The sequence below is a fragment of the Pipistrellus kuhlii genome, unplaced genomic scaffold (genome assembly GCF_014108245.1).
Source record: "Pipistrellus kuhlii isolate mPipKuh1 unplaced genomic scaffold, mPipKuh1.p scaffold_m20_p_22, whole genome shotgun sequence".
In the NCBI taxonomy this organism is placed as follows: Eukaryota; Metazoa; Chordata; class Mammalia; order Chiroptera; family Vespertilionidae; genus Pipistrellus; species Pipistrellus kuhlii.
Window position 1 is genome coordinate 3,941,423 of NW_023425521.1, and position 25,626 is coordinate 3,967,048.

The following is a 25,626-nucleotide window of genomic DNA, read 5'->3' on the forward strand; positions in this document are numbered from 1 at the left end:
GTGCGCACGGGTGCGCCACCAGAGGGCGCCATAAGGTATCGCAGCCACAGTGCAACCCACCCCCGCCCTCCTGCCCCAGCCTGGGGGCCTGGTGCAGCAGGACTGGCTAGCGGGGTACTCCACACATCCTTCTTGCTTGGGCAGTGCCAGCTGAAGCTCAGTATCAGGACCCAGCCACCCGGAGGGCGACCGTGGGTCTCAGTCCCAGTTTGCCCTGAGGGAGCCTTCTCCTCCAGGATTCCTCTCCTCCAGGATTCCCCCAGAAGCAGAGGGACTGCAAAGGCCGGGGGTTTGGAGATCCCTGCTGTGGGGGTGGGTATCCCTGGGGAGAGGGCCTCCATTCGTCTGTGGCTTTCATCCGTAGGTAGTTTGACCCCCACCCTGCCCCTGCCGGCTGGTCTTCCAGAGCTCCTGTCCGGAGCGAGGGCCACGAGGGAAGGCCAGGGCAGGGCGTGGAGGAGGGCCCAGGAGCTCCGCCTGGCCGCCACCTGCCCGGCACTGCCGTGACGGGCGTCAGAGGCCACGGGGGAACAACTGTAAACTTACTGCTGGGCCTGGGATTGGGGAGCGGTGGGATGGGTGTGACGGGGCCTTGAGGGGTTTTCTAGAAGCTGAGGATCCTACAGACCTGCCTTTCCTACCTCCTTACGCACATCGCAGGCAGAGCCCCTCGCCCTCCAGGCACTGGGCGCCCCCCCTCCCCCGCCTTCCCGCTTGGGAGAGTGCCCCCGGAACAGAGGGCCCCGCCTGGAACCTCTGGGCCACACCAGGGGGCCCTAAACCCTGAGTCAGCCCCAGAACCACCCTCCGAAAGGGGGAAGGTGCCGTCTGATTTCAGGGCCTATATGTAGACCCTCGGACACACGCATCCTGGCGAGGACAGCAGGAGGGCCGTTCCAGAATTAAAGACAGCGGGGCCACGTGGTCGCCGGCCCGTCATCCGGGCGGGGGCAACGGAACAGGCAGCTTTGGTGTGAATCAGCACTCAGACGTCTCTCGGAGGCGAGGCGGGAGGGAGCGAGCGAGGAGCCGGCCCCGCCTGGCAGGGGGCGTCCGCGTTCAGGAGAAGAGCCCAGCGTGGCCGTCCCGGGAGGCCCTGTCTCAGCTCCTCCAGCCCCCCCTCCCCCCCAGATTTCACATCACCCCCCCTGCCCTGGCCTGGCCTGGCACCCCAACAGTTACATTTGTCCGCTAAGGTTCAGTTTTGTTTTGTCTGGAAAAGGTAGACTTCAGCCCCTCTCCCTAGGTCCCGGAAAGCTAACGCCCTGCCCAGCGCCTGGCTCTGAGGAGGGGCCGGCCCAGGCGGGGACTGGGGGCGGGGGGGGGGGGGGGAGACAGCCCTCCCTCGCCGCCGGAGCCGGGGTCTGATGATGGAAGCTACATTCACCGGGAGAGGTGTGTGCGAGGCCAGGGCCGCGGGAGGTGAGGTGGGGGACCCCCAGGGAAATGGCCCTGGCGGGTCCCCCTGACGGTGTGAAGGGCAGGGCCACACCCCCAACCCACACCCCACGGGGCCAGGAGCCGGCAGGCTTGGCCCGGAAGACATTGCACGGAGCCTCCTCCAGGGGCGGTGGAGGCAGCCTCCTGGGTCATGGCTGAGCTGTGGGCGCCAGGCGGGAGGGAGGGGTGGCACTTAGGCACCTCCGGACCTGGAAGGGAGAGGGGGTGTGAGGGGACCATGTGAGGGGGCCCCCAAGCTGGGCCCTGGGGGCAGCGAGTCAAAGGCTGGCCGCGGAGGGGGCTGGCAGGGGCTCAGACAGCGGAGACATGAAAGACAAAACAGATGGGATGCAGAGGCAGGCTCCCTTCGAGGGGAGGGGGCTGCGGAGAGGGGGCACAGCTCCAGCGCCTCCCGGGCCAGGAGGGGTGTGGCCGCAGGAAGAGCAGGAGCACATGGACCAGGGCCGGAGGGGTGGCTGGGCCAGAGGAGGAGGCAGAGGCAGGCTGAGGATCTCCCCCCTCCCTCCCCTGCAGTGACGGGGGACAGTGGGGGCGGGGAACCCGCCCTCAGCTCCGTCCACAGAATGCGAGGTGACAATGAGATGGAGACAGGCACAGCGGAGCGGGGACTGGCCAGCGTCACACTGCCCCCTGCTGGGTCGGGTCATACCTTCCTCGTCGGATGTTTCTTCAGGAGACAAGCACGGGACAGGCGGGGAGAGAGGAAAAGGGGCCATTGGCGACCTCCTCCTCCTCTCAGGCAGGGGCCCCGGGGCTGGACACTGTGACAGGCCCAGGGAGAGGGACTGGGCCTGAGTCTGGACCCGGAAACGCACTCACTGGGTGGCCCGGGGCCTCAGGTCCCTCCTTGGTGCACTGAGGGTGCGAGACCAGCTCCAGGGCCCTGGCCGGGCGCCCACAGAGCCCTGCAGGCTGGGGGTGGGGGGGGCTAGAGGGGCGGACACGGCCGTCTGGGCAGTGCTGCTCAGCAGCTCTGTGGCTGGATCACACTGAGGCCCCGGGGGCCCCGTTGTCTCATTTCTCAAGAGAAGCTGGGAGTCAGCATGGTTCACGTGAAATATTTGGGTTTTTAAAATGGGAGCCACTGATTTTCTGAAATGTTAAAGCAAGACCCTGTGTCTGGCTTGGACCACGGTGTCAGAGCTCCGACTCAGGGAATCTCTCAGGGAGGCGGGCCCGCTGGGCCCCGGACACGAGGGGATGGGGGCAGGGTCTCTTACTTAAACCCCCAGCCCGTGCCGCCCAGGACGATGGCCGCCACCAGCACGGCCCCGGCGATGGAGCCGATGATGATGTTGGTGCCGCTGGGACCTGCGGGGGAGGCGGGCGCGGTTGGCAGGGGCCGGCGTGGCCGACGGGACAGACCGAGCCCCACGCGGCCCGGCGGCCTCACCCTTGTATTTCTCCGTCTCCCCCGTGGGCGGGGCGGTGGGCAGCGGGTTGTGGATGCTGCAGTCTTTGCCCGTCCAGTCCGGCTGGCAGATGCACTTCCCCTCGTTGCTGCAGACCTGGGGGGGGGGGGCAGTCACGGTGAGCGGCCCCGCGCCCTCCGGGCAGGCCCTCCCCCACCGGCCCCTGGCACCCACCCCGGCACCCACCCGGCCCCCACCCCGGACCTGGCACCCACCCCGGGCATCCACCCCGGCCCCCACCCCGGCCCCGGCCCCCACCCCGACTCCCACCCCGGCACCCACCCCGGCCCCGGCCCCGGCCCCGGCCCCCACCCCGCACCACCCCGGCACCCACCCCGGCCCCGGCCCCCACCCCGGCCCCCACCCCGGCCCCCGGCCCCCACCGCGGCCCCCGCACCCACCCCGGCACCCACCCCGGCCCCCGGCACCCACCCCGGCCCCCACCCCGGCCCCGGCCCCGGCCCCCACCCCGGCCCCCCGCCCCCACCCCGGCCCCCACCGCGGCCCCCGCACCCACCCCGTGGTGGGAGCAGACGCGGCCCTCTCCGCTGCCCGGGCAGGCGCTGAAGTTGAAGGCGGCGGCGGGCAGGCAGCGGTGGTCCAGGCACAGCATGTTGGGCCCGCAGGCCGTGCCGTCCTCCACGTAGCTCAGGTCCGAGCCGTCCGCCAGCTGCACGTGGCCGCCCCTGGGACACAGCACAGCGGCCTCCGCACGTGCTCCCCGCCCCCTCCCCCCCTCCCCGGCACAGCCCCCCTCCCCCGGCACAGCCCACTCCCCCCTCCCCCCGCACAGCAGCCCCTCCCTGGCACAGCGCCCCCTCCCCCCTCCCCCCGGCACAGCGCCCCTCCCCCCGCACAGCGCCCCCTACCCCGGCACAGCGCCCCTCCCCCGGCACAGCGCCCCCTCCCCGGCACAGCCCCCCTCCCCCCGCACAGCGCCCCCTCCCCCGCACAGCGCTCCCTCCCCCGGCACAGCCCCCCTCCCCCCCTCCCCCCGCACAGCCCCCCTCCCCCGGCACAGCCCCCCTCCCCCCGCACAGCGCCCCCTCCCCGGCCAGGGTCCCCCTCCCCGGCCAGGGTCCCCCCTCCCCCGCACAGCGCCCCCTCCCCGGCCAGGGTCCCCCTCCCCCCGCACAGCGCCCCCTCCCGGGCCAGGGTCCCCCGGCACCTGCAGTCCAGCTCCTTGCCCTGGTGGTAGAAGGTGACGCTGCTGATGTCGCCTCCGAGGTCCCCCAGCCGCGGGGCCCCCGAGATGTTGACGCAGAGGAGGAAGCCGCAGAGCACGTCCCTGGTGGGGGGGCGGCCGGAGGCAGCGAGTCCCACGTCTGACCCCTGACCTAACTTCATTCCCTTCTCCCCACACCCTGTTGTTTTTTTGTTTGTTTTTTTTTACGAATTCTCCCATCGGGACTCATGGGCATAGCCTAGCACAGTGGTCGGCAAACTGCGGCTCTTTGGCCCTTTGAGTGTGGCTCTTCCACAAAACACCACGGCCTGGGCGCGTCTGTTGAAGAAGTGGCGTTAGAAGTTTAAGTTTAAAAAATCTGGCTCTCCAAAGAGATTTTAAAAAATCGTGGCACTGTTGAGAGGTGAGTCTGTGGACGAATGAGTTTGCCGACCACTGTGACCTGGAAGAATCTTTGGAAACAAACGAACAAACAAACAAAAACAGCCGGGCCCAGAGCTGGGGACTCACTGCTTGTTGCACTGGACCCAGCCTGAGCCCTTGCGCCCGCAGTTGCCGCGCTCGGTGCCCTCCACGTTCAGCTTCTCGTAGCAGAAGCGGTCGGCGGCCGCTGCAAAGAGACGGCCGAGAGGTCACCCCGGTCACAGAACCACCCGCCTCAGGCCTGCCCCTCCAGCCCCGCGGCTGACCCCAGCCCCCTGGGACCTGCGAGCCTGGGGGCCGCACGTTTGGTGGAGGGACGCTTAGCCAGAACCTGCCCCCTCTTCACTCTCCATTCTGGGTTCTCCAGAGTCCCCTCTCCCACCCAGCCAGACCCACCGTGGCCCCACAGGGCTTGGCACTGCCGGTCCCGGGTTTTGCAGCGGCCTCCGTAGCAGCGGCCCTAAGGGGTTGAGACAAAAGGGACGGACACTCTGAGCGGTCAGAGTGGAGGCCACAAACAGTACTGAGCCCGGCGCTCCGGGGGGTGGGGAGCCCCACACCAGCATACCTGTTCGTGGTCGCAGTAGTAACCGTCCAGCTTGTGCAGGTTGGGGGGACACTGCAGAGAGAGGGGCTGCACTGAGCAGAGCGGCCCCCGGACTGAGAGGTGAGGCTGGCCTCAGGGAGGAGGGGAGGGGAGGCCTAATGCCCCCCAGGCGGGGCTCGCGGTCGGGTTCCTCCATGTCAAGGACAAAGAAAGGTCTGGATTGGGACTCAGATGGTACAGGTGGCTCCCGAGTCCTGCCCCTCCCTCCCAGGGCCGGGAGAATTAAATGCCTGGCGCCAGGAAGGACTGAAGAGAGAGATGTTCACTAACATCATCATCATCCCCTCCGACCCCTAGCACACGCCAGGACCGCTGCAGGCGCTGGGAACGCCAGTCAGACTGCAGATACTGGTTTATAGCGGAAAGAGAGAAGCCGGGAGGCAGAACCACCCTTTCTCAGATGAGGAAACTGAGGCTCAGCAGCGGCGGCGACGCCAGCAGTGGAACAGAGGGTGCGGGGGACAGCCTCGCCCCGACACAGCCGAGCGGTGGGATGAGGGGCTGCCCCGCCCCGGGTTCTGGGGGCGCCGGCCCGGCCAGCAGACCTGGCTGGAGTCGCCAGTGCAGGTCTCCGCGATGTCGCACTCATTCACGGCCTCCCGACAGGACACGCCCCGCGGCTCGTACTAAGGAGAGAAAGGATGCGTTTCCGCGCTCAGGCACGGCTGGCCCCCGCCCCCCGATCCTGCCCGGAGGTCTGGTCTGTGATCCCACCGCCCACGGCTCCCCCCGCCCGGCCCCCATTCACCGCGGGCCGATCCCGGCTCCGCCCTCCCGCTCCTTCCCAGCAAGTGCCCGCCCACTCCTCGCAGCCCCGCCCACAACAGCCCCGCACGCCCCGCCATTCTCCTTCCCCATTGGCGCGTCCTTCGCTCCAAGGCCCGCCCCCAGCTGCTCCTCCGCACTAGGTCCCGCCCCTTGTCCAATCGTCAGCAGCGGGGGCCCTCCTGGTCCCGCCCCTTCCCCCTCACCTTGCAGCGGCGGCAGCAGAGCCCGTCGCTGCACATGGCGTCGTGGGTCAGGGTGCACTTCTTGCAGCAGTTCCCGCCCGCTCGGCTGCACTCCTGGGGGCGCGGGGAGAAGGGGAGGGAGGGAGGCCGGCGAGCCCGGGCCCTCCCCCCCGGGTCCTCCTTCGCTACCTCCCCGCGGCGCCCCTCCAACCCTCCCGGGTTCCCCGGCTGCCAGCAGGCGCGGGGCGCTCACCTGCACGGAGCCGCAGTCACACTCCTCCCCCGCCTCCACGAAGCCGTTTCCGCACTCGGGGGGGTCCAGGAGCTGGACGGGGACCGCGGGTCAGGGGTCGGACTGGGACCCGACCCAAGTTCCCGGTTCCCACGCCCCCCGCCCTGGGGCCGGTACCTTGAGGGGCTTGTTGAAGAGGCAGCTCCCGCCGCCCTCCTGCAGGAACTGGTTGTACTCATCGATGCTGCAGCGCGAGAACTTGCGGGGCAGGTAGAACCTGGGCAGGAGAGAGGAGCCGGTGCCGCTGGGTCGCGGCCCGCGCCTTCCCTTCCAGCCCCTTCTCAAGATGGGGGGTGGGCTGCACCGCGGACTCGGTCACCCTGCCGCGGAGGCTGAGGGTCTGTGTGCACGGAGACTGCAGACATCCTCCAGCCTGCCCGTCTAGCAGGGGCGGCTGGGCCACGGCCCTCGTGTCCCCTTCCTGCGAGGACTCCGAGAGCCAGAAGTCGGAGCGCCAGGAGGAACAAGGCTTTGGCGGCGCCTAGTGGCGACAGTGGGCACTACAGCCTGGTTAGTTTTGGAGTCTCGCAGGGGAATCTGGGTCTCCCTGTGCAGGATCCCACAGAAAACTGGGTTTCGTGGAATCCCGAGTGGTCCTGACAGCTGGACCTCTTGAGGCCACTAAGTCCACACTGTCACCCAGTGCTCTTCCGGGACTCTCCTCGTCCAAAGCCTTCCCCTGATTTGTTCCCCAAAACTCACCCAGTGTCCTCCATGATGCAGCCCAGCCAGTTGTCCGGACACTTGCAGTCCCCTAAGAGGTGAGGCAGGTGTATATGAAGGAGGGTGGATAACAACGCCCCCCACCCCGCACCCCTCTCACTTCCGGAACGTCTGGGGGTGGGTCTGGGCTGGCCGTGGGGTCTTCACCGGTACCTGCTGAGCTCCGGTGCTTGTTCCACATCATGCCCAGGTTTTGCCCCAGCGTCTGGGCCAGGGTCACTGCCATGGCCCCCATATTGTCGTACTTGGGGCGAGAAATATGGAGCACAAAGAGGTTCACATCCCTCTGAAAGGCACAAGGGCTCACGCCCTCAGCCCTCCCACCCCTGCCCCAGCTGTGCCCCCACCCTGCTCACCTCATTCACGCCCCCGCCCCTGGCCAGAGAGCAGATGCCTCCCACGTAGGCAGCCCCGCTACTGGTGCTCTGGAAGGTCCTGCCCCTGGAAGGGAGCGGGTGGTCAGCAAAGCCTCCTGCCCGCCCCATCGCGGCTCCTGGGGGCGGCGAGGGGCAGACAGGAGCCTCCCCAGCTACAGCCCCTCCTTGGGGAGGTCAGCATTGCCCTTCCCTCTTTGGGTTTGTCTGCCCATGAGCCAGAGGAGAGGTGTAACTGCAAGGACCTTGTATCAGGAAGGGACGTGGGACAGTTTGAAAAGGGAAGAGCCAACGAAGGGGAGGAGATGGGCAGAAGTGGCCAGGGACAGGGAAAAGGGGCATCGCCTTAAGATTTAGGGGAGGATGCCCGGCCTGTTGCAGGTGGCTGGGGGCAGGGACTGTACCATCTCCTGGCACAGAGCAGGGGCTCAGTAACCCTGAGCTCCGAGCCACCAGCAGAGGCTGGCAGCACGCACTGGCATGGGGTGGGGGGAGAGAACGGACTCACGAGAAGAGGTGGGTGGCATCGCTGGGCTCGGGCAGGCCCTCCCGCCGATAGACCATGAGCCGGGCCAGGGTCTCCAGGAGGTCGTCCTGCACCTGGATCTTGTCCCCATCTGCCCACGTTTCCATGGCGACCAGCACTATCCGGGTATTGAGCTGCTCCTTGTACATCTGGGCCCAGATGGGAGAAGGTGGGGAGAGAGCTGGAGGGGGGAGTGGGGGTGGGGGGCAAGGCCGGAGGAGGGCTTCCGTCTGTGCTTCCAGGAAGTGGGGTTCAGTGGCTGACAGTGCCCTGGACTGCTCACCCCCGAGGATATGTGTGGCCGGAGGGGGTCCTGGGGGAGAGGGAGGGCAGAGGTGGGCTGCTCACCACATCTGCCAGGTTCACCACGGACTTGGCGAAGTTGCTGGTGAGGACCACGGACTGGCGCATCTGCTCAAACTGGAGGAAGCGCGGTGGATGGAGGGCCAGGCTGCTGCTGGCCTCTCCCCCCGGAGCCGCCCCAGCCCCCCGCCGGGCAACTTACCAGCTGGTGGTCGTTGATCACGATCAGCTCCACGTACTTGGTCTCGCTGTGCACTGTCGGGTGGCCCCGGCGGACCTGGGTGGGGGGGTGGGCACTTGGAATCAGTCCCCTCCACGCCTGGCGTCATGGCCGAACCACGGACAGACTTAGGGACAAGGCCAGCCCCCCGGGCAGGGGCACCGTTCCTCCCCAGCCTTGGTCTGAGGGCAGGCAGCCCTTGCTAGCCCGCCGTGGGATAGCTCCCCGGCCCCAGCCACATCCGCCTGAGCTCTCTGCCCCAGCGCGGCTGGGGGTGTCCTCCTGCTCTGGACCGCAGCCCGAGGTCTCTGCAGCCCGAGGTCTGTGCGGGCCCCGTACCTGCCTTTTCCTTCTCAGCCTCGGCCGGTCTGGAGGAGCAGGACGGGCAGGGGCGGCGAACAGGCAGTCTGGGGGAAGGGAGAGGTGAGGGGGGCACAGCCAGCCCCGCCCCAGCCCCCCCTTTCCTCCTTTACCTGGTTCCCGGCATCCGATGGGGGCGGGGAGGAGGGGGGTCCGGTAAATGAGGTGGGGATGTGGTCCCTGTATGAGGGGAGATGAGTTCTTAGAAGGCTCTGGGCCCAGCTGGGCAGGGACAGCTCCAGCCACCCCCCTCACCCCCACCGGCCAGAGTGACCCAGAACTGGCCAGAGCTCCCATGTCAGATCTGATCTCGCAGATGCTCAGATTCCCAGGTCAAGACCTGGGGGCGCCCTGAGAGATCAGGGCAAAGGACACTGGATCCCAGTGGAAGGTTGCTTGGGGGCCAGGGGGGACATTGGAGCTGGGGGCAGAGGCAGGGAATCAGAGCTGCGGTCACCGAGGGCAGTGAGGCTGAGGTTACCGGGGGGAGGAGGGGACAGGGACAGCCATCGGGATGAGCCTGTCAGGGCTATCGCAGGGAACAGGGAGTGCTCACCAGGGCGGCCCCCTGAGGCCTGGACATGTCTCTGGGCTCCACGATGTAGGTGAAGTTCCCGTCCGAGAAGACCCCACTGCGGAGAGAGAGGCGGCTCCCCTCCAGCCCCAGCCCCAGCCCCAGGCCCAGGCCCCAGGCCCCAGGCCCGGGCTGGAGGCGGCTCCCGGCCGCCCAGCCCACCCCCCCCATACTCACTGCAGCCCTTGGCAGGTGGAGAGAGCAGCAAAGGAGTGGGGGTTCCCTCGGAGCCCCCCCTGGTAGTAGCAGTGGTCTCCGGCCCCCTGGAGGAGCGGAGCGCGTCAGCGGACGTGCCCGGGCCCTGGCAGGAGGGGGGAGGGCGGGGAGGGCGGCTGCAGGTGCCCCGCGCGCAGGTGCTGCGGCCTGGGCACCCGGGGTGTCACCTCCCGGCTTACTCCCGACTGGCTGTTGCCCCCCGGGGCCTCCCTCACCTCACCTAGAAAGTGAGGTCGCTGGGCCACCTCTGTGGTTCTTAACCATCTGTTAGGCTGAGGCCGGGCCCCAGACTCCTTTGGGAAGGACAGCATTCACAGAGCACCTGCTGTGTGCCCACGCCGTCACACGTGGTGTGTCCACGGATGCCACGGCCTCCGTGGGCCGCCCCCGGACACCCGGTCTGGGTCTGAGGAGCGGCGAGCAGCGTGTCCTCCCGGCCCGGCCCGGCCCGGCCCGGCCCGCAGGTCCGAGGGGACCAGCCGCCCTCCCCTCGCTTCCTGCACAATTACTTGTGCTCCAGTTACTGACCGGGCTATTTATAGCCGCTCATTCATCCCGGCTGGGTCCCGGGGCCTCCGGGGCTGGCACCCCAGTATCCCAAGCAGCCAGGGATCCCCAGGGCCTCGGTGCTGAGCAGACGGACGTTTCCCCAACAGCCCCCTCCCGGAACGCCTGGGCGTGGGGCAGGGAGGTGCCTGAATGCCTCCGTGCGGGGCAGAGGGCTCAGGGCCCCACTGCCCTTTGGTGTGCCACCCTGATTGCGACCCTCAACACCGCAAGGTGGGGAGAAACGAAGGGCCCTGAGGGGCCAGGCCCGCCCCAAGCGTCAAGTGCACCCCAGACCCCGTCTCAGTGGCCTCCGGTCCTTTCATTCCACCCGCCCCTCCCCTCCCGGCGTCACTCACCGTGCTCCGCTGGGTGGTCCCCTCGCGGCTGAAATGGCGCTCCACGTACGTGGAGGAGAGGAGGTGACTGGAGCAGAGCGGGCAGGAGGAGGGAGCGGGTCACAGGTGGGCCTGGGTCAGGCCTGCCTCCCGCCTCAGCTCCGATCCAGATCCCCTGCCCTGGCTCAGTCTCCCCCACACCCATCCGGGGCCCACCCAGGCCGCCTGGCTCTCCCGCCGGAGCCCCTCCTCCCAGGCTCAAGGCCGCACTCACTGGTTCAGCTCCAGGTCCAGAGTGAAGTTGGAGTTGAAGGCTGGGATGACGAAACTCACCTGGGCCAGGTGGACGGGCTGGGGGTGGGCAGAGGGCAGAGGGAGGGTCAACTGGGGAGGCCTGAAAGTGGGGACTGGGGAGTCGGGGGAACCCCAGAACAGGGAGCAGCCCTGGGGAAGGGAGGGCCCAGTCCAGCAGCTGTGGGGACCACTAATTTTGGGGGGGAATGCTTTGCATAAGACCCTGTTCCTGCTGAAACCGGTTTGGCTCAGTGGATAGAGCATCGGCCTGCGGACTGAAAGGTCCCAGGTTCGATTCAGGTCAAGGGCATGTACCTTGGTTGCGGGCACATCCCCAGTAGGGGGCGTGCAAGAGGCAGCTGATCAATGATTCTCTCTCATCGATGTTTCTAACTCTCTCCCTCTCTATAAAAAATCAATAAAATATATATTTTTAAAAAAAGACCCTGTTCCTTCCCTGAGGAGTGTGCACACCTGGCACAGCCCACTCTGCCCTCTGGGCCAGGGCACAGTGTGCAGCGTGGGGTCGGTCTCGGGAGCAGCCAGGACGGAGAGGGCAGCTTGGCCTGCTCACTACCTCAGGCCAGGCCCTCCCCGACGTTGGCAGGGCCCCACCCTCCGGTGGACTAAAGGGGGGTCCTCTGAAGTATTCCAGGTGAGGGGCCAACAGGAGACGGGGTGCAGTGTGACCCTGGGAACCTGCTGACGCGGTGCCTGCCTTCCCGCCTCCCTGCCCCGGCCCAGCCTCCGTTTGGGGAGGAGGACCTCGGACTCTGCAAACCGGGGCGGATGGCTGGAGCTGGCCACAGGCCCCTGGACAATGGGGTGATGGGCTGATGCCACCCGGTCAGGGCAAAAGAACTTGGCTCCTGTACCCCAATTCCATTGCCCAAAGCAGCTCATCTTTAATATTTCAATCCCATGGTTAATTTTTAAACACGGAAGTTTTCCTGATAAATTTTTCAGAGGGGCCTTCGCAGTGGGGCTGGGAGGCTCCAGGTTGTCATGACAACGCACCAGGCCCGAACAAGCTGACAGTGGGGGCTGGAGACTCCAGACTTTGAGCCGTGTGCCCAGAGGGAAGCCGCCCCAAGACAAGAAGGGGCAGGAGGGTTTGGGTGGAGGGGGAGTTGGGCTCCTCGGCTCCCGGGTCCCACCCCAAGCCTCAGGTCCTACAAAGATCAGGGAGTACGGGAGAGGCTGGAGTTTAAGAAGACTGGAATCCAGGCCCCCTCCCACCCCTGGGCCAGGAAGAGGGGGGGAATGTGTGCCTTCCCCTGGGGAGGAGCAGGCTGCAGGGCAGAAGGAAGCCCTGAGTCGTGAAATCCCACCGTCCCCGGCTAGCTGGCTTCCTCATCCACCACCTCGATTTCTACTGAGCCGCTATTCTGTGCCTGGCACCATCCCAAATGCTTTTCAGGTCTTATCAGATTTGATCTTCCCAACAACCCACTGGGGTAGATGCTTCTGCGATCCTTATCTGACAGGTGGACGGAGCCGCAGAGATGCTGACTGACTTGCCCAAGGTCATACATCTAAGAAGTGGTGGAGCCCGGCCAGCACGGCCCAGTGTGAACCGGGAGGTCACGGGTTGATTCCTGGTCAGGGCACAGGCCCGGGTTGCAGGCTCGATCCCCAGGGTGGGGTGTGCAGGAAGCAGCCGATCAATGATTCTCTCTCATCACTGGTGTTTCTAACTCTCTCTCCCCATCCCTTCCTCTCTGAAATCAATAAAACTATATTTAAAAACAAACAACAACAACAAAACCAAGATGTGGTGAAGCTGGGATTCAAGCCTAGCAAATCAGCTTCCAGGGCCTTCTGACCCCAAAGGTGAGGTGACATGGAAATGGCCCGGATCCATGAGAGGAGGTGTGATGGGGAAAAGGGCCAGAGCTTGGGTAGACAGCCCTCTGAGCCTCCAGGACACTGACTCACCCCATCCCAGGCTGACCGAGGCTCCAAGCTCCACCCTGAACCCCCAGACCAGTGTTTCCCAAACTTTTGACATATGTGTACCCCTTCTATAATTTTCGTAACGCTGAGTACCCCTCGTACTCATGAGAACGTAGAAGAATTAGGCACAGCTAAGCACGTATCCCCACCAAACTCTTTCCGTACCCCTGGGGGTACGTGTCCCACACTTTGGGAAACACTGCAGAGCATTGGTCATACTTGAACTAGAAAGTCAAGGACAAGTAGGCACTGCTTCCCTCTTTTCCTCACTGGCCTGGAACATCTCTGCTCTGCCCCAGCCCTGCCCCTCAGGGGAGACCAAATAACTGGGCAGGTTTGTTCCAATCCAAAGAGAGGGTTATATCTCTCAGAAGGATGAGAAAGAACAGGGAAACCCACCTCGGTCCCCAAGGTCTCTGTACCCCAGGCACCTGGGAAGGGGGCTCCTGCTGGCACCAGAGTCTAAGACACACACACCCCCACCCCCAGGCAAGCTTGAGGTCCATGCTCCATCCAAGCCAGATTGCTCCCAGCCGGGCCAGCCTCCTGCCCCTGACCCGCCCATGACCCCTCACACCGTTCCTCGGGAGCCTCCCCTGTCCCCTGCCACCCTCCCTCCGCCGGGCCCAGCTCAGCACAGCTGGTGGCTGGCCGGCTAGGCCCCGACCCTGTGCCCTGCTCTCGCTTCTTGCCCCCTGGCTCCCCGGCCGCCCTGACTCTCACGTGCATTCGATCTCAGCCGGCCCGGGATGTCTGGTGCTCGCCTTACAAGCGCCAGGCCGAGGCTTGGGGACAGACACTTGGAGGTGACCGGCCCGGGCCCCGCTGGGGAGATACGGGGTCAAGTCTCACTCTCAGGCCGGAGTCGGTGCCTCGGCGGCTGTGGCCAGCGGGCCGGAGTGACGTGCCCTCCCCAAGGCTACCCTGTTGCCAGCTCATTGGCCATCTGACTCTTCCTCGCACCCGGGTCGGACCTGACCAGACACAGAGTGAAGAGGGAAGGAGGCAAAGATCCCGCTGAAATCCCAAAATACAAATACGGAGGCCAGGCCTCCACCCAGACCTACAGGGTCAGTCTCGGAAGGGGGAGACACAAGCTCTTTAGGGTCCCCTAAGGCCCTAGGAAATGTGGACATCCAGGCACTGTCCCCCAGAGTCACCCTGAATCCTCCTCCAGAGCCTCCACCTCCTGCCTCGACCTCCTCCTCCTCACCCTCTTCTGCAAAGCTGCCCCCACAGCCCACAGAGGCTTCGGCCCCTCTGCTCCTGGCCGTTAGGCCAGTGGTCGGCAAACCGCGGCTCTCGAGCCACATGCGGCTCTTTGGCCCCTGGAGTGTGGCTCTTCCACAAAATACCGTGGGCGGGCACCCACGTACAGTGTGATTGAAATTTCGTGGCCCATGCACAGAAGTCGGTTTTCGGCTCTCAAAAGAAACTTCAATCCGTGTGCTGTTGATATTTGGCTCTGTTGTCTGTGAGTTTGCCGACCACTGCCTAACGGTGAGGCAGGTCTTCACATCTGGACTCAGCTTTCACCTGGGTGACCGTTAGCCCCGGGGCACAGGCTGTACCTGCCTTTCTCCCTGGCCGGCTCCCTGCTCACGTCGAATAGAAAGGCACCCGAAGGCTTATCCGCTCTGAGCCCGTTTCCCCGGCAGTGAAATAGGGTTTTTGTAAGGATTACATGAAAGCCCCTTTTTAAAAATACTTTATTTTATTTTATTATTATTGCTTTCAGAGAGGAAGGGAGAGATAGAAACATCAATGATGAGAGAGATCATTGATTGGCTGGCTCCTGCACGCCCCCCACTGAGAATTGCACGAAACCCAGGTGTGTGCCCTTGACTGGAATTGAACCTGGACCCTTCAGTCCGAAGGCTGGGGCTTTATCCAGAGCCAAAGCGGCTAGGGCATGAAAGCCCTTTTTATTTTAGTTTATGTTTTTAAAATATATATTTTATTGATTTTTTACAGAGAGGAAGGTAGAGGGATAGAGAGTTAGAAACATCGATGAGACAGAATCATCGATCAGCTGCCTCCTGTACACACCCCACTGGGAATGCGCCCGCAACCAAGGTACATGCCCTTGACCGGAATCGAACCTGGGACCCTTTAGTCCGAAGGCCGACGCTCTATCCACTGAGCCAAACCGGTTTCAGCAAAAGCCCTTTTTAACGTGTTATTATCACAGGGATTAGTAATAACACTAAGTGAAAAGAAGGAAGTATAAATGGCCCAGCTGAACAGGAACTGGCTAAACTGCATGAGCTGGCGGCAGATGGGGAGGAGCCAGAGAAGCAGGGGCCCACCTGGGAGAAATCCCCTCCCCCAGCTGCAACTCCCCCCAAGTCCCCCACCTCGCAATGAGGCTCCACTCCTGACCAGGGAGGGCAGCCGGAGTCCCAGGTAGGAGAATCGGATGCGTTCCCGATAACCAGATTCGGCCTACATTGCTGAGGACAGTCACTTCCTCAGAGGTCATCAGTCCCTCTGAAGACAGACTTTGGACAGCTGGGTCCCCCCAGGCAGCCAGCGGGGAGGCCAAACGCACAGGCCTGAGTCTGGCCGGAGAGGCGAGACTCTGGTTCACATGGCTCCCCCGAACCCCGCCCAGGGCCTGACGGGTCACCACCAAATGCCCGGGCTCCTGTTTCTGACACGAGCCCTCATGCCAGCACCTGGCCCCACACCCAGGAGGGAGGGCGGGCCTCGCAGACACTGAGTATCTGCTCTCGCTGGGTTCTCGGCAGGACACCCGTGCACACCTCAGCCCTGATCCTCACAGCTGCAGGGGCAAAGTGGAGGTGACCGTGCTCCCCGTTTTACGGACGGGGAAGGTGGGGTTCAGGAGGCCTCCGCGGCCTGCCCAGGCCGTGCAGTCAGAAGCAGGGGGGCTGGGCCTCCCCGAGCCTGACCTGCTCCAAAGCCACAGGGGCAGCCCTTCAGGGAGGAGCTGCTCAGCTGCCTGCGTGGCCGTTCCCTCTGTGCACCTCACGGCAGCGCTCAGGTCACAGGCGCTGCCCGAGGCTGCAGGGCGGCATCTGCAGTCCCGCTGGTCTGCGCAGTCCCTGGGAGCTCAGCCCAGTGACCCAGGTCCTGCCCCCCGCTGGCTCCGTCTCCTGGGCCTGGGACCCTGCACCCAAACAGCCCTGTTCTCGTACCCACATCCTGCCCGCTCCTTGGCTCGGAGGGCGTTTGGGGTTCTCGGGGGCAAGCACAGCCCACCCAGCAGTTCAGTGTGGATAGAAGGGTCCCCCTCAGGACGCAGGCCGCCTCTCGAGCCCACTGATTTCAGGCAGCCCACTGGCCCGGGCACCCCTTTTCCAAACAATTCCCTGGTCCACTGCGGCCCTGCTCGTCCGCCTGCCTCACCCCTCAGCGGCGGGCTCCCTGCGACCACAGGTTTCTGCACTTCCAGAACCCGACGTCTCCGGACAGAAGTGAGGTGAAAGAGCAGCTGCAAAGAGGAACATGGGTCCCCTGTGCCCCCCTCCCCTATCCCCCTGAGCGAGAGGCAGACAATGCACTGGCTAGGAGTGCTTCTCTGGAGCCCGGCCGGCGTGGCTTAGAGGTTAAGCCTCCGTGGGTCTCAGGTCCCTGGCTTCTGACTGCATAGCCCTGGCAAGCTGAGAACCAGGTCACGGTTCAATTCCCGGGCAGGGCACAGGCCTGGGTTGTGGGCTTGGTCCCCAGTAAGGGGAGTGCAGGAGGCAGCCCATCAATGGTTCTCTCTCATCCCTGAGGTTGTTTCTCTCTCTCCCTCTCTGAAATCATTAAAATATATTTAAAAAGGGGGGGGGAAAAAAAAGAGAGTGCTTCTCTGCGTATCAATCTTGACTCTGCTACTTGAGTGCTGTGTGGCCTGGGATAGTGACTTCACCTCTCTGTGCCTGCCTCCCTGTCTGTGGAACGGGGACAGCAACAGCATCATCTCCTGGAGTTGTGAGGATAAAATAAATTAACAAACGCAGCCCTGGCCGGTGTGGCTCAGTTGGTTGAGCATTGCCCCATGCACCCAAAGCTCCCTGGGTTTGATTCCTGGTCAGGGACCTTGCCCAGGTTGGGGTCCGTAAGGGAGGCAACCCATTGATGTTTCTCTCCCTCTCCTTCTCCCTTCCTCTTTCTCTAAAAATATCAATAAAAATATTTAAAAATATATTTTATTGATTTTTTTTTTTTACAGAGAGGAAGAGAGAGGAATAGAGAACTAGAAACATCCATGAGAGAGAAACATCCATCAGCTGCCTCTTGCACACCCCCTACCAGGGATGTGCTCACAACCAATGTACATGCCCTTGACTGGAATCGAACCTGGGACCTCTCAGTCCACAGACCAATGCTCTATCCACTGAGCCAAACTGGTTTCAGCAAAATATTTTTTTAATTAATTAAAACACACACACACACACACACACACACATAAAGGCAGAAGAGTGCCTGACCCCGTAAGTTCCCAGAACATTGTAACTTCTCTAGCTTCTAATTCCTGCCTGGCCACCTTCCCTCCCCCCGCGCCCCCTCCCCAAGGCAGGAGTCCTTGCACACCAAACCCTTTCCTGTCACCGCTTCCTGGTAGGGGTGGGCTGAGATTGTTATCATCCTGATCTTACCATGGGCTCAGAAAGGCGCCAGGAGCAGCCCAAGGCCAGAGCAGGTCAGTGCTCCGGCCCAGCACGTGCCTCCCCACTCCCCACGTGACCCACAGCGATGGGGGTCTTGCTGCTGAGCCATCGCCTTGCGTGGCCTGAGGTCCTAAACCAGTGCATTCGCTTCGGACAAAGCCCACGGGCGCCACGGAGGGCGTTCCTGCTGGGCACTCGGGCTCAAGGTTGCACTGTCTCCACCATCAGCCCCGAGGTTGAGGCCACAAGTGCTTGGGGAGAGGAGCCAGGTGGGAGAGAGGGGGTTTGCCACGTCTCCTGGTCATGGGGAATATTCCGGAATGTTCTTTTGTCTCCCTGGGCCTCCCACCTTGCACTGGGTGGGGCTGGGGGCCTGCCCTCAGTGCCAAAGTCCAGAGCCCCCGGGGGCAGTGGGCAGTGGCTGGCCGTGAGAAAAGGACTCCACTGCTTAAGATCTGATTGGCTTTCTTTTGTTTGCTTGTTTTCCGAGGATCTGTTGGACTTTCGGCAAGTTAATTTTAACTTGTCTGAGCCACAGTTTGCTCATCTGCAAAATGGGCAGACAAAAGTTACCTGCCTTACAGACTTGTAAGAATTCCACCTAAGCCCTAACCGGTTTGGCTCAGTGGATAGAGCATCGGCCTGTGGACTGAAGGGTCCCAGGTTCGATTCCGGTCAAGGGCATGTACCTTGGTGGTGGGCACATCCCCAGTGGGGGTCGTGTAGGAGGCAGCTGGTTGACATTTCTCTCTCTTCCTGTTTGTAAAAAATCAATAAAATTAAAAAAAATTCTACCTAAGGGGAAACTGAGGCACAGAGGTCAGCCTATGAGTAAGTTCCCTGGGGAGGCTGCAGAGGGATAACTGTGAAGGCTGAATCCCAGAGAGACTCCCCCCCCCCCCCCCCCCCCCCGCTGAGGTGACCGCTGCCTCACAGACCCACCCCCTCCACCCCCACCTCCTCAGACAGCCCCTTGGGCATATTCAGACCTGGTCACTCACACACACATCACTCATGCCACCCGCTCACCAGCTAAGCGACACCCACAGAGACTCCCCTCCTCTGCACACCCAGTCCATTCAGCCCAGCTGGGCCCACCCAGCTCTCCCCACACGCACAGGCACCACCATCGCCCAGAACGGCCCCCCTTTCTGGTGGACGGTGCTGAAGGAGCTCCCACTCTTCCTCCCTCTCAGGCCTGTGCTTTCTCTCCGTTTCCTCTGACCCCACCTGCAGCATCACCCACTGCCCTCTCTGCACATCCCCCAACGCACCAGCCAGGAGTCCTGGCACTCAGGCCCGGCAGTCAACTCCTGGCCAGCACAGCCGTGGGGCGTGCCGTTCACAGGTGGGGGTACACGAGGGAAGAGAGTCAGACTGGGACCATGCCTACTGCCCGTCTACCCCCCCCCCCCCAGGGAGCCTGGGTAGGCGCTGAAGGCAGCCTCCACCTCTCCCCCCCCCCCCCAGGCCTGCCTGCTCAGGACCATTAGCTCCCCTCCCCCCACTCTGCGCGGCCCTGAGTGATGGTCCATCTATTATGCATGCTGCCTTCCTGCTCCATTCCATTTCCCGAGTGCCGCCCCTGCACCCCCACCGCCCCCCACCCCCTGCTCAGGGCTTTTAACCAAGTGCATTAGGCAGGGCCAGATGCCAGTCTGACAGATGTCCACCAGGCTAGCCTCCGTTTCCCCCTTCCTCCCTCTGCCCAGTTCAATGGCCTCCGACCGCTCCGAGACTCAGTCACCCAAACTTCCAGGCCTCCTCCGAGTCTCCTTCTATTTCTGCCAGCCCTTCCCCGTCCCAGCCCGCCCCCAGGCCTGGCTAACTTTCAGCTCCGAGCTCCTGGAGAGCTGAGGCAAGGAGTGCTGAATGAATATTCCATCTGGGTGATTATTATTCACATGATATTAATTAATTATTAATTGCAATTAATCTCCTTCATTCCCAACCTTCCTCTGGGAGGCAGGAGGGGCCTGGCAGCTGAAAGGGACGGGGTGGGGGTGGGGGGTGGCATTTGTGGGTGTGCGTGGGGCCTGGAACCTTTTCCCAAGGCCCCTCCCGCAGCGAGGGCAGGAAGGAGAGCAGCATGCCTATCAGCGCAAGGGGGAAACCGAGGCAGGAGCAAGCACTAAGCCGTTCGGGAAAATCCCACTCCGGGTGGCTGTGGCAAGAACCCAGGAACCCAGGTCCCAGGCTCTCAGATGCCTCTCCCGGCCCTCCCTGCCCTCCCCAAGGCCCGACTGGAACAGAACCACTTGCTCTGGCAGGAGAGGGTGGGGGCGGCAGGAGGCTGACCCAGGCTGGACTGAGCCCGGGCATTCAGGGCGCTGAGGGCAGGGATCCCTGTGCCGGTGCAGGAGCCGGGAGCGGGCCGGCGGGTGTCCATTGCACGAAAGGGAAGCATCCGAGCCCGCTGCCTGGGCGGCACCCACACCCCGCACCCCTGGCCTCCCGTGGGCTCCGAGGCCTGCTCCAGCCCCCGCCTCCCCCAGCCCCACTCACTGGGCCGCCGGGCGGCTCCTGGCGGACTCGCGTGTCCAGCTGCTGCCTTCGGACTTCTCCCCCCGAGCTCTCCCCCACCAGCCGGCTGGGCTCCGTGACCTCCGGCACTTCTGGGCCCCGCAGCTGAGGGGCGGCCCTCCAACGCAGGACGCCGGCAGGACCCCAGGTGCCCAGACCTGGGGACAAGGCCATGGCTATGGGCCGATGCCCACCGTGGGGCAGGAGGCTTGGGAATGGGCTGGGCACCCCCAGCCTCCAGCCTCCAGCCTCCACCCTGGCATTGCCCGGGGCGGCCTGGGGGCGGAGGCAGCTGCCCTGCAGAGGGAGAGTCCGGAGGGTGGGGAGGGGGCCGGAGCTTCCCTCTGCCCCATTGTCACGACTGCACCCCCCCCCCCCCAGCCCCAAACCCGCAGAGACCGGCAGACCCCGCTGGCCACAGGCCGGGACGGCCGGCGGGGCGGGCCAGGGGACAGGTGGGTGTCCGCGTCCTCCCTGCTCCCCGCCCCCACCGCCCGCGCTCGGACCCGTGTCCTCCCGGCGCCGCGGGAGCTGAGGCTGCAGCGGACACCGCACGGGGCGGGGGCGGGGGCCGGGGCGGGGGCGCTCACCGGGCGTGGGCAGCAGCGGCAGCAGCAGCAGCGCCGCGATCGCCCCGCGCCGCAGCCTCATGGCTCGTTCATTCCTCCGGCCCCGGGCGGCGGGCGGCGGGCGGCGGGCGGCGGGCGGCGGCGGCGGCGGCGGCGGCGGCGGGGGCTGCGGAGCCGGGCGGGGGCGCGGCGGCGGCGGCGGCGGCGGCGGGAGGCGCGGGCTCAGAGCGCTCCGGCCGCGGCCATCCCGGCGGCGCGGGCCGGGTTAAGAGGAGCCGGAGCACGTGAGCGCAGGGCCCGCCCCCGGCCCCCGCCCCGGCCCCCCCAGCCCGCAGGCCCGGGCCCGCGACGGGAGGACAAAAGAGGCGCCGCCCCGGGGCCGCCTTCCCGCTCCGCCCCGGCCTCCCCGGCAGGTGCGGGGCCGGCGCACCGGTTCCCATCGCGCGACCCCCTCCTCGGCGATCGGTCCCCGGAGGGGAGCTCCGGGGACCGGCAGGTGTTGGGGGAAGGAGGCGGGGTGCACGGAACCCCCGGGCTCTGACCCGGTGCCGGGGACCTGTGCGATGGGCATGCGGGGGCGTGGCTGTCCCCGGCCCAGTCCCCCCTTCATACCGAGGAGGGACCAGCCCCGAGACCCCAAGCCCCCTGTCCGCGACTAGGCTTTTGGAGCTGGAAAGGTTTGGGGCGGGGGGTGAGGAGGGGGGACTGGACTGGAGGGCAGAGGCTCATCTGGCTAACCGCCCGCGGACCCTCTGAGATCTCTGAGCACCTGGAGGAGCAGGTCCCTGTGGAGTCCGCCCCACCCTAGGTCCTGACCCCTTCCCACCCACAGGCGCCTTTTCCTGGTCAGAGATGACCCGGCCTCCGGGAGAGCTTCAGGATTTCCTGTCCCTGAGCCCAGGACGATTGCCCCCCCCACCCCCCGACCCCCGTCCCTGCCCAGCCTCCCTGTCCCTCACACAGGGCATTGCAATCCTTCCCCCTAAACATCCTCCGAACTAGCCAGGTCATTCCCATGCTGCTGTCTCGTCCCATTTCTGCCCCTCCCTTGTCAGCCCAAATCTTTGAGGGGCAGAAGGTACCTGTGGAGCCCCCAGCTTTCCCTCTCTAGCAGGACCAGGTTGCCGCGCCCACAAACCACCTGCCCTGCCAGCCTACCACCGGAACTGCCTGCACCCCAGCCCTGCGGCTGAGCCCCTGGGCTACATGGGTCCCTGACGGGGGCTGGGATCTCTGACAGACTGAGCTGGGGTAGAGGTGGTGGAAGTGGGTACCCCTGGTGAGGGCCCCCAACCCCGCTCTGACCTTGTGCCCAAAGTCAGAGACTCCCGGAACCCGCCCTGGGAGACCACAGGTCACCGAGGAAGAGGAGTGGTGGCAGGGAACCCCTTCCTGGGTGCCTGCTTTCCTGAGGACCCAGGGCCTCCCCAGGAATGGGGGAGCCGCCTGCGGCGGGTGGCAGCCCCCCTCGTTCTATTTTGGGCTAAGGAGAAGTGAGAAGGCGAGTTCCCGCTAGTACTGACATCAATGCTGGGAGCGGGTGACTCTCCCCTCCAACCACCTGCCACTGCAGACCCAGATGCCCAGGAAGGCGGAGACCATTGTTCCTTCGCTCTGGGAACCTCTTAGGGCTGAGGGGCCTCTCAGAGATGAGGACCTACTGTGTGATGTTCCCTGACAATTACCCAGGAGGGAGAGACTGTGCTCCTCATTTTACAGATGGAGAAACTGAGGCTCCAAGCAGCTGCTGGAGCTTCCCAAAGTCCTGTAGTTGGTCAGAGAGGGGCACTCCGTTCTCCAGGCCCCACTCCTCTCTGGCCCCCTCTACCCCCACCTCTGCCCTTTACCTGGATCTGGAGGAGACTGGTCCCTCTGCTCCATCTGTTCCCCTCCTCCTCCCCCAACACAGCACCGGGGTGAATCAGTACTGCCCCACCTGTGCCCAGTTCCAGGTCAAGTCAGGAAGCCCCGATCCCATGTGCCTCCCAAAGGGACAGGTGGTTTGTCCTTTCACAAAGGAGGTCCCTGGGCGTGCGGGAGTCTGGATCCCCTCCTTCAACACGCCCAGGGCCACACAGCAAGCCCAATCCGTGGCCTGGGCCTCCCAGACTGAGCACATCCTTACCATTTGTGTCCAGGGTCCTTGGGCTTCTTGTTGGGGAGACCTTCCTGGACCCCCAGAGGGATTCTCTCTGGCATTCTGGCCCAGCTCCAGTGGAGGCTCCCTCTATGGTCCTTGGCCCCGAGAGTTCCTTATCTTCCCGAGTTCCCAGCTCGAAGCAGGCCCACTGGGCATCTTGGCCCTCACCTGCCCACAACCCACTCCTCAGCCCGAGGCCCCCTTCTTGTCTTCCATGTCAGCTCTGCCACAGCGCAGCCTCTCCCAGGCTGGAAGCCTGTTGCAGTTCCCTCATCCACTAAACCCACCTCACCCCACCGCAATGGCGGGCTCCTTGGGTCCCTCTGCCCTACTGTCTGTTTCTCCCAAGAGGCCTGGGAACCCAGAGTAAAGGTTGGTGGTCACTGTCTGCTGTCACCCTCAGGGTCCCTCCTGCTGAGGAAGCTGTTAGGCTCTGGTCCCGACCTCCCTTAGGCCCCACTACAGGTAGTTCTGGAGCTGCTTTCTCCTGGTTCTTCCTGCCCTATAGCCGGTTCCCTCCAGTTTTTCTGCACGGGGCCACGCTGGGTTGATGGCGAGCCAAGACCTAGCTAGTCTAGCAGCTGCAGGTAAGGGTTGGGGTGGGGATTCAGCTGCCTCAGTCCTGGGGCAAAGTGACGGGTGGCGATTCCTGCCCACGGAGGATGTCCAGGCCCTGAGCCCAGTCTGTGGGGCCTACACCAGGCACGGGGGCTGGGATTCCAATCTCGGTTATGGCTGTGACATTGAGCAAGTCCCCCAACCGCTTTGAGTCTGTTTCCTTATCTGTGAAAAGCCTCCTTCACAGGGAAGGGATGTGCCTCAGAGCGGCCGGGGACTCGAGCTTCGGGACTAATTTATCCTCAGTGCCTGGTGCACAGAAGGGGCCGCTCCATCCATGCTGGCCTTCGTGCCAAGGAGAAAGTCCAGGGCCCAAGGGACTCCTTTATGGCTTGGGGACCTAGGGCCCACTCTGCCCAGAGCAGGGAGAGACTGTGCCTGGTGCCGCGGTGCTGGTGAGTGGGGAGCAGCAGAAAGGCCCACAGTGCTGGGACAGGGAACTCATTGTTCTCACCCGGATCCCAGCAGCGTCTGCCCTTTCCTCCAGCGGAGAACTGCTCTTGTGATTGAATATTCCTCTGAGGGAGCCCCTCCCCTCTTCCCCCCCCATTTTCTGACTGGCCGCCTTCTTTAGTCTCTGCAGCCCTTGCCTCAGGGGGTTGGAGGCATTCAGGGTGTCAAAACCCTGGGGGGGGGGCCCCCCAATCCTTTGAGCTTCATTCTTGAACCAGGAATGAGGGCACGCGTGCTGGGGGGAGGGTGTGCAGGTTTCCTCTCCCACCTCAGGGATCTCCATAGTTCTGGGAATCCACCCATCAGAGAGTGGGGACCCCGTAGGAGGTGACTCACAGAGCCCCAAGCAGCTTCCTCCACAGCGTTAGCCTGGAGATGAGTGAAAATGAACGCTATTGTAATGTCTAGGTCACAGGCGTGTGCGCTGTGCGTGTGCAGGTGGTGGTGGTGGTTACTGAGGGTTCAGAGTGCCATGCTCTGGCCCAGGGCCTCACAAACAATCTGATTTAATTCTTGCGACTTCCTAGTGAGGCGGCAACTACTATTACCTCCATTTCCCAATGAAGAAAACGGAGTTTCAGGAGTTGGCCAAAGGTCACAAGTTTGAACTCAGAACTCCGTGGCCTGAAGGCTTATACGACAGGGTTCAGAGAGAATATGGAATATAAACTTGAAGAGAGGGCATTCCAGGTCAGAGACCAAGAGCAGAAGACTCACTATGATCAGACACAAGTGGATCAGCCTGCCTGGATGGGGTCCGGGCGGAGGGGGAGGGGGCATGCAGAGAATACCAGGAGGCTGGGTGGGTGTGGGACAGTCAGCAGAGGGAGTGAGGAGGAGGACGTGGAATTGGTTGGCGTGGCTGGCCACGGGGGCAGGTGTTAGCGAATGCCAGGAGACAGGACAGTGGGAAGGCAGCCAGTCTTGGACCAGGAATGAGTTACCAGGTAAGGGGGTCTGTGTTGGCAGCAGGACGGGAGGGGTGTGAGGGACTGGAAGGAAGGACCCTTGAAACCATGTCCTCCAATCCCCTTAGAGAAGGAACAGGCCCATAGTGAAGGGACTTGCCCAAAGTCAGTGCGAGTTGGGGTGTTGGCAAGATCTGCCTTCCATCAGGTGGATTAGAATTTAGGTCAAGGCCAGAGCTACGCATTCAGGTCCTAACTTCAAGTGAAGGAGCCCGTGTCTACAGGTAAGAACAAGGGGGAAGCAGTGAGGGCTGGAGGGCTCATTGGAGCCATAGGCATCCCAGCCTATGCTGATGGGTGCACATAGTAAGGAGGGGGAGGCTGGAGAGGAAGGGCGACCAGGCTAATCGGGGGCTGCTAGGAAAGGGGGAGCCAGGGTACCCATTAAAATGGGAAAGGAGACAAGAAACCGGACTTTGGTAATTAGCAGGTTACCCAGTGACCTTGGAATGTTCAATCCCAGCGGTGCTTCCACGATGGAGGTCTGGAGGGGGCGGGAGGTGAGAGGAGGCGGCTATGGCTGTAGACCAAGGAGGGAGCCAGAGAACAGGAGGGAGCACTCCTTCCTCGAGCTACTGGATCAATGGGAGTGTTTTCCAGGCCGGAGCTCTCTGAGGAGGAAGTGGACAAGGCCAGCAGGGGTGGGGCGGACACAGGGCTGGCTGACTTGGGTTTAGGGGAAGGGACACTTCCCGAAAGCAGGATGCGTCAGAGCCTGCCGAGTGCGAGTGACGATCACTGGCTGAGGGAGGAGGAGGCTTTAAGTCCCCTGCCAAGGAGCCACCGAGGGCCCAGTATGTCAAGCAGCACCCTCTGTCCTGGGTGCCCTCTGCATCTGTATCCTGGAGGCCGGAACAGACACAGCTAGGTGAGATGCAGCCTTGGGCCTTGACCTGGTTGCGATGTGATATCCAAGGTCAGGAGCGGTGAGATGGGAAAGTCACACCGTTGGATGGGAGGCCCTGGGCAGAT

At 63.9% G+C, this 25,626-nt stretch overlaps 1 protein-coding gene across 5 annotated transcripts; it reads right to left on the reverse strand.

The window, feature by feature from the left end:
* Positions 1-1,323: 1,323 nt before the first annotated feature.
* ADAM11 (ADAM metallopeptidase domain 11) lies at positions 1,324-20,616 on the reverse strand. 5 transcript variants are annotated; one of them, XM_036451328.2, is made up of 27 exons: positions 20,497-20,616; positions 19,889-20,064; positions 10,786-10,862; positions 10,533-10,599; positions 9,589-9,674; positions 9,394-9,469; positions 8,951-9,017; positions 8,817-8,884; positions 8,460-8,534; positions 8,303-8,374; positions 7,937-8,103; positions 7,411-7,495; positions 7,208-7,298; positions 7,034-7,085; positions 6,449-6,548; positions 6,293-6,364; positions 6,061-6,153; positions 5,635-5,715; positions 5,051-5,101; positions 4,879-4,942; positions 4,570-4,669; positions 4,042-4,161; positions 3,391-3,559; positions 2,855-2,969; positions 2,682-2,772; positions 2,111-2,128; positions 1,324-1,649 (listed from the first exon to the last, which is right to left on the reverse strand). In XM_036451328.2, exons 1-27 carry the CDS (start codon positions 20,555-20,557, stop codon positions 1,634-1,636), a joined length of 2,310 nt encoding a protein of 769 aa, XP_036307221.1. In that variant the 5' UTR covers positions 20,558-20,616; the 3' UTR covers positions 1,324-1,633. The 5 variants fall into 5 exon arrangements, with proteins under 5 accessions (XP_036307221.1, XP_036307220.1, XP_045442149.1 ...); XM_036451327.2 differs by lacking the exon at positions 1,324-1,649 and having other exon boundaries at positions 1,682-2,128; XM_045586193.1 differs by lacking the exon at positions 1,324-1,649 and having other exon boundaries at positions 1,683-2,128; positions 8,951-9,020; positions 9,400-9,469; positions 20,497-20,615.
* Between the last annotated feature and the right edge of the window lie 5,010 nt (positions 20,617-25,626).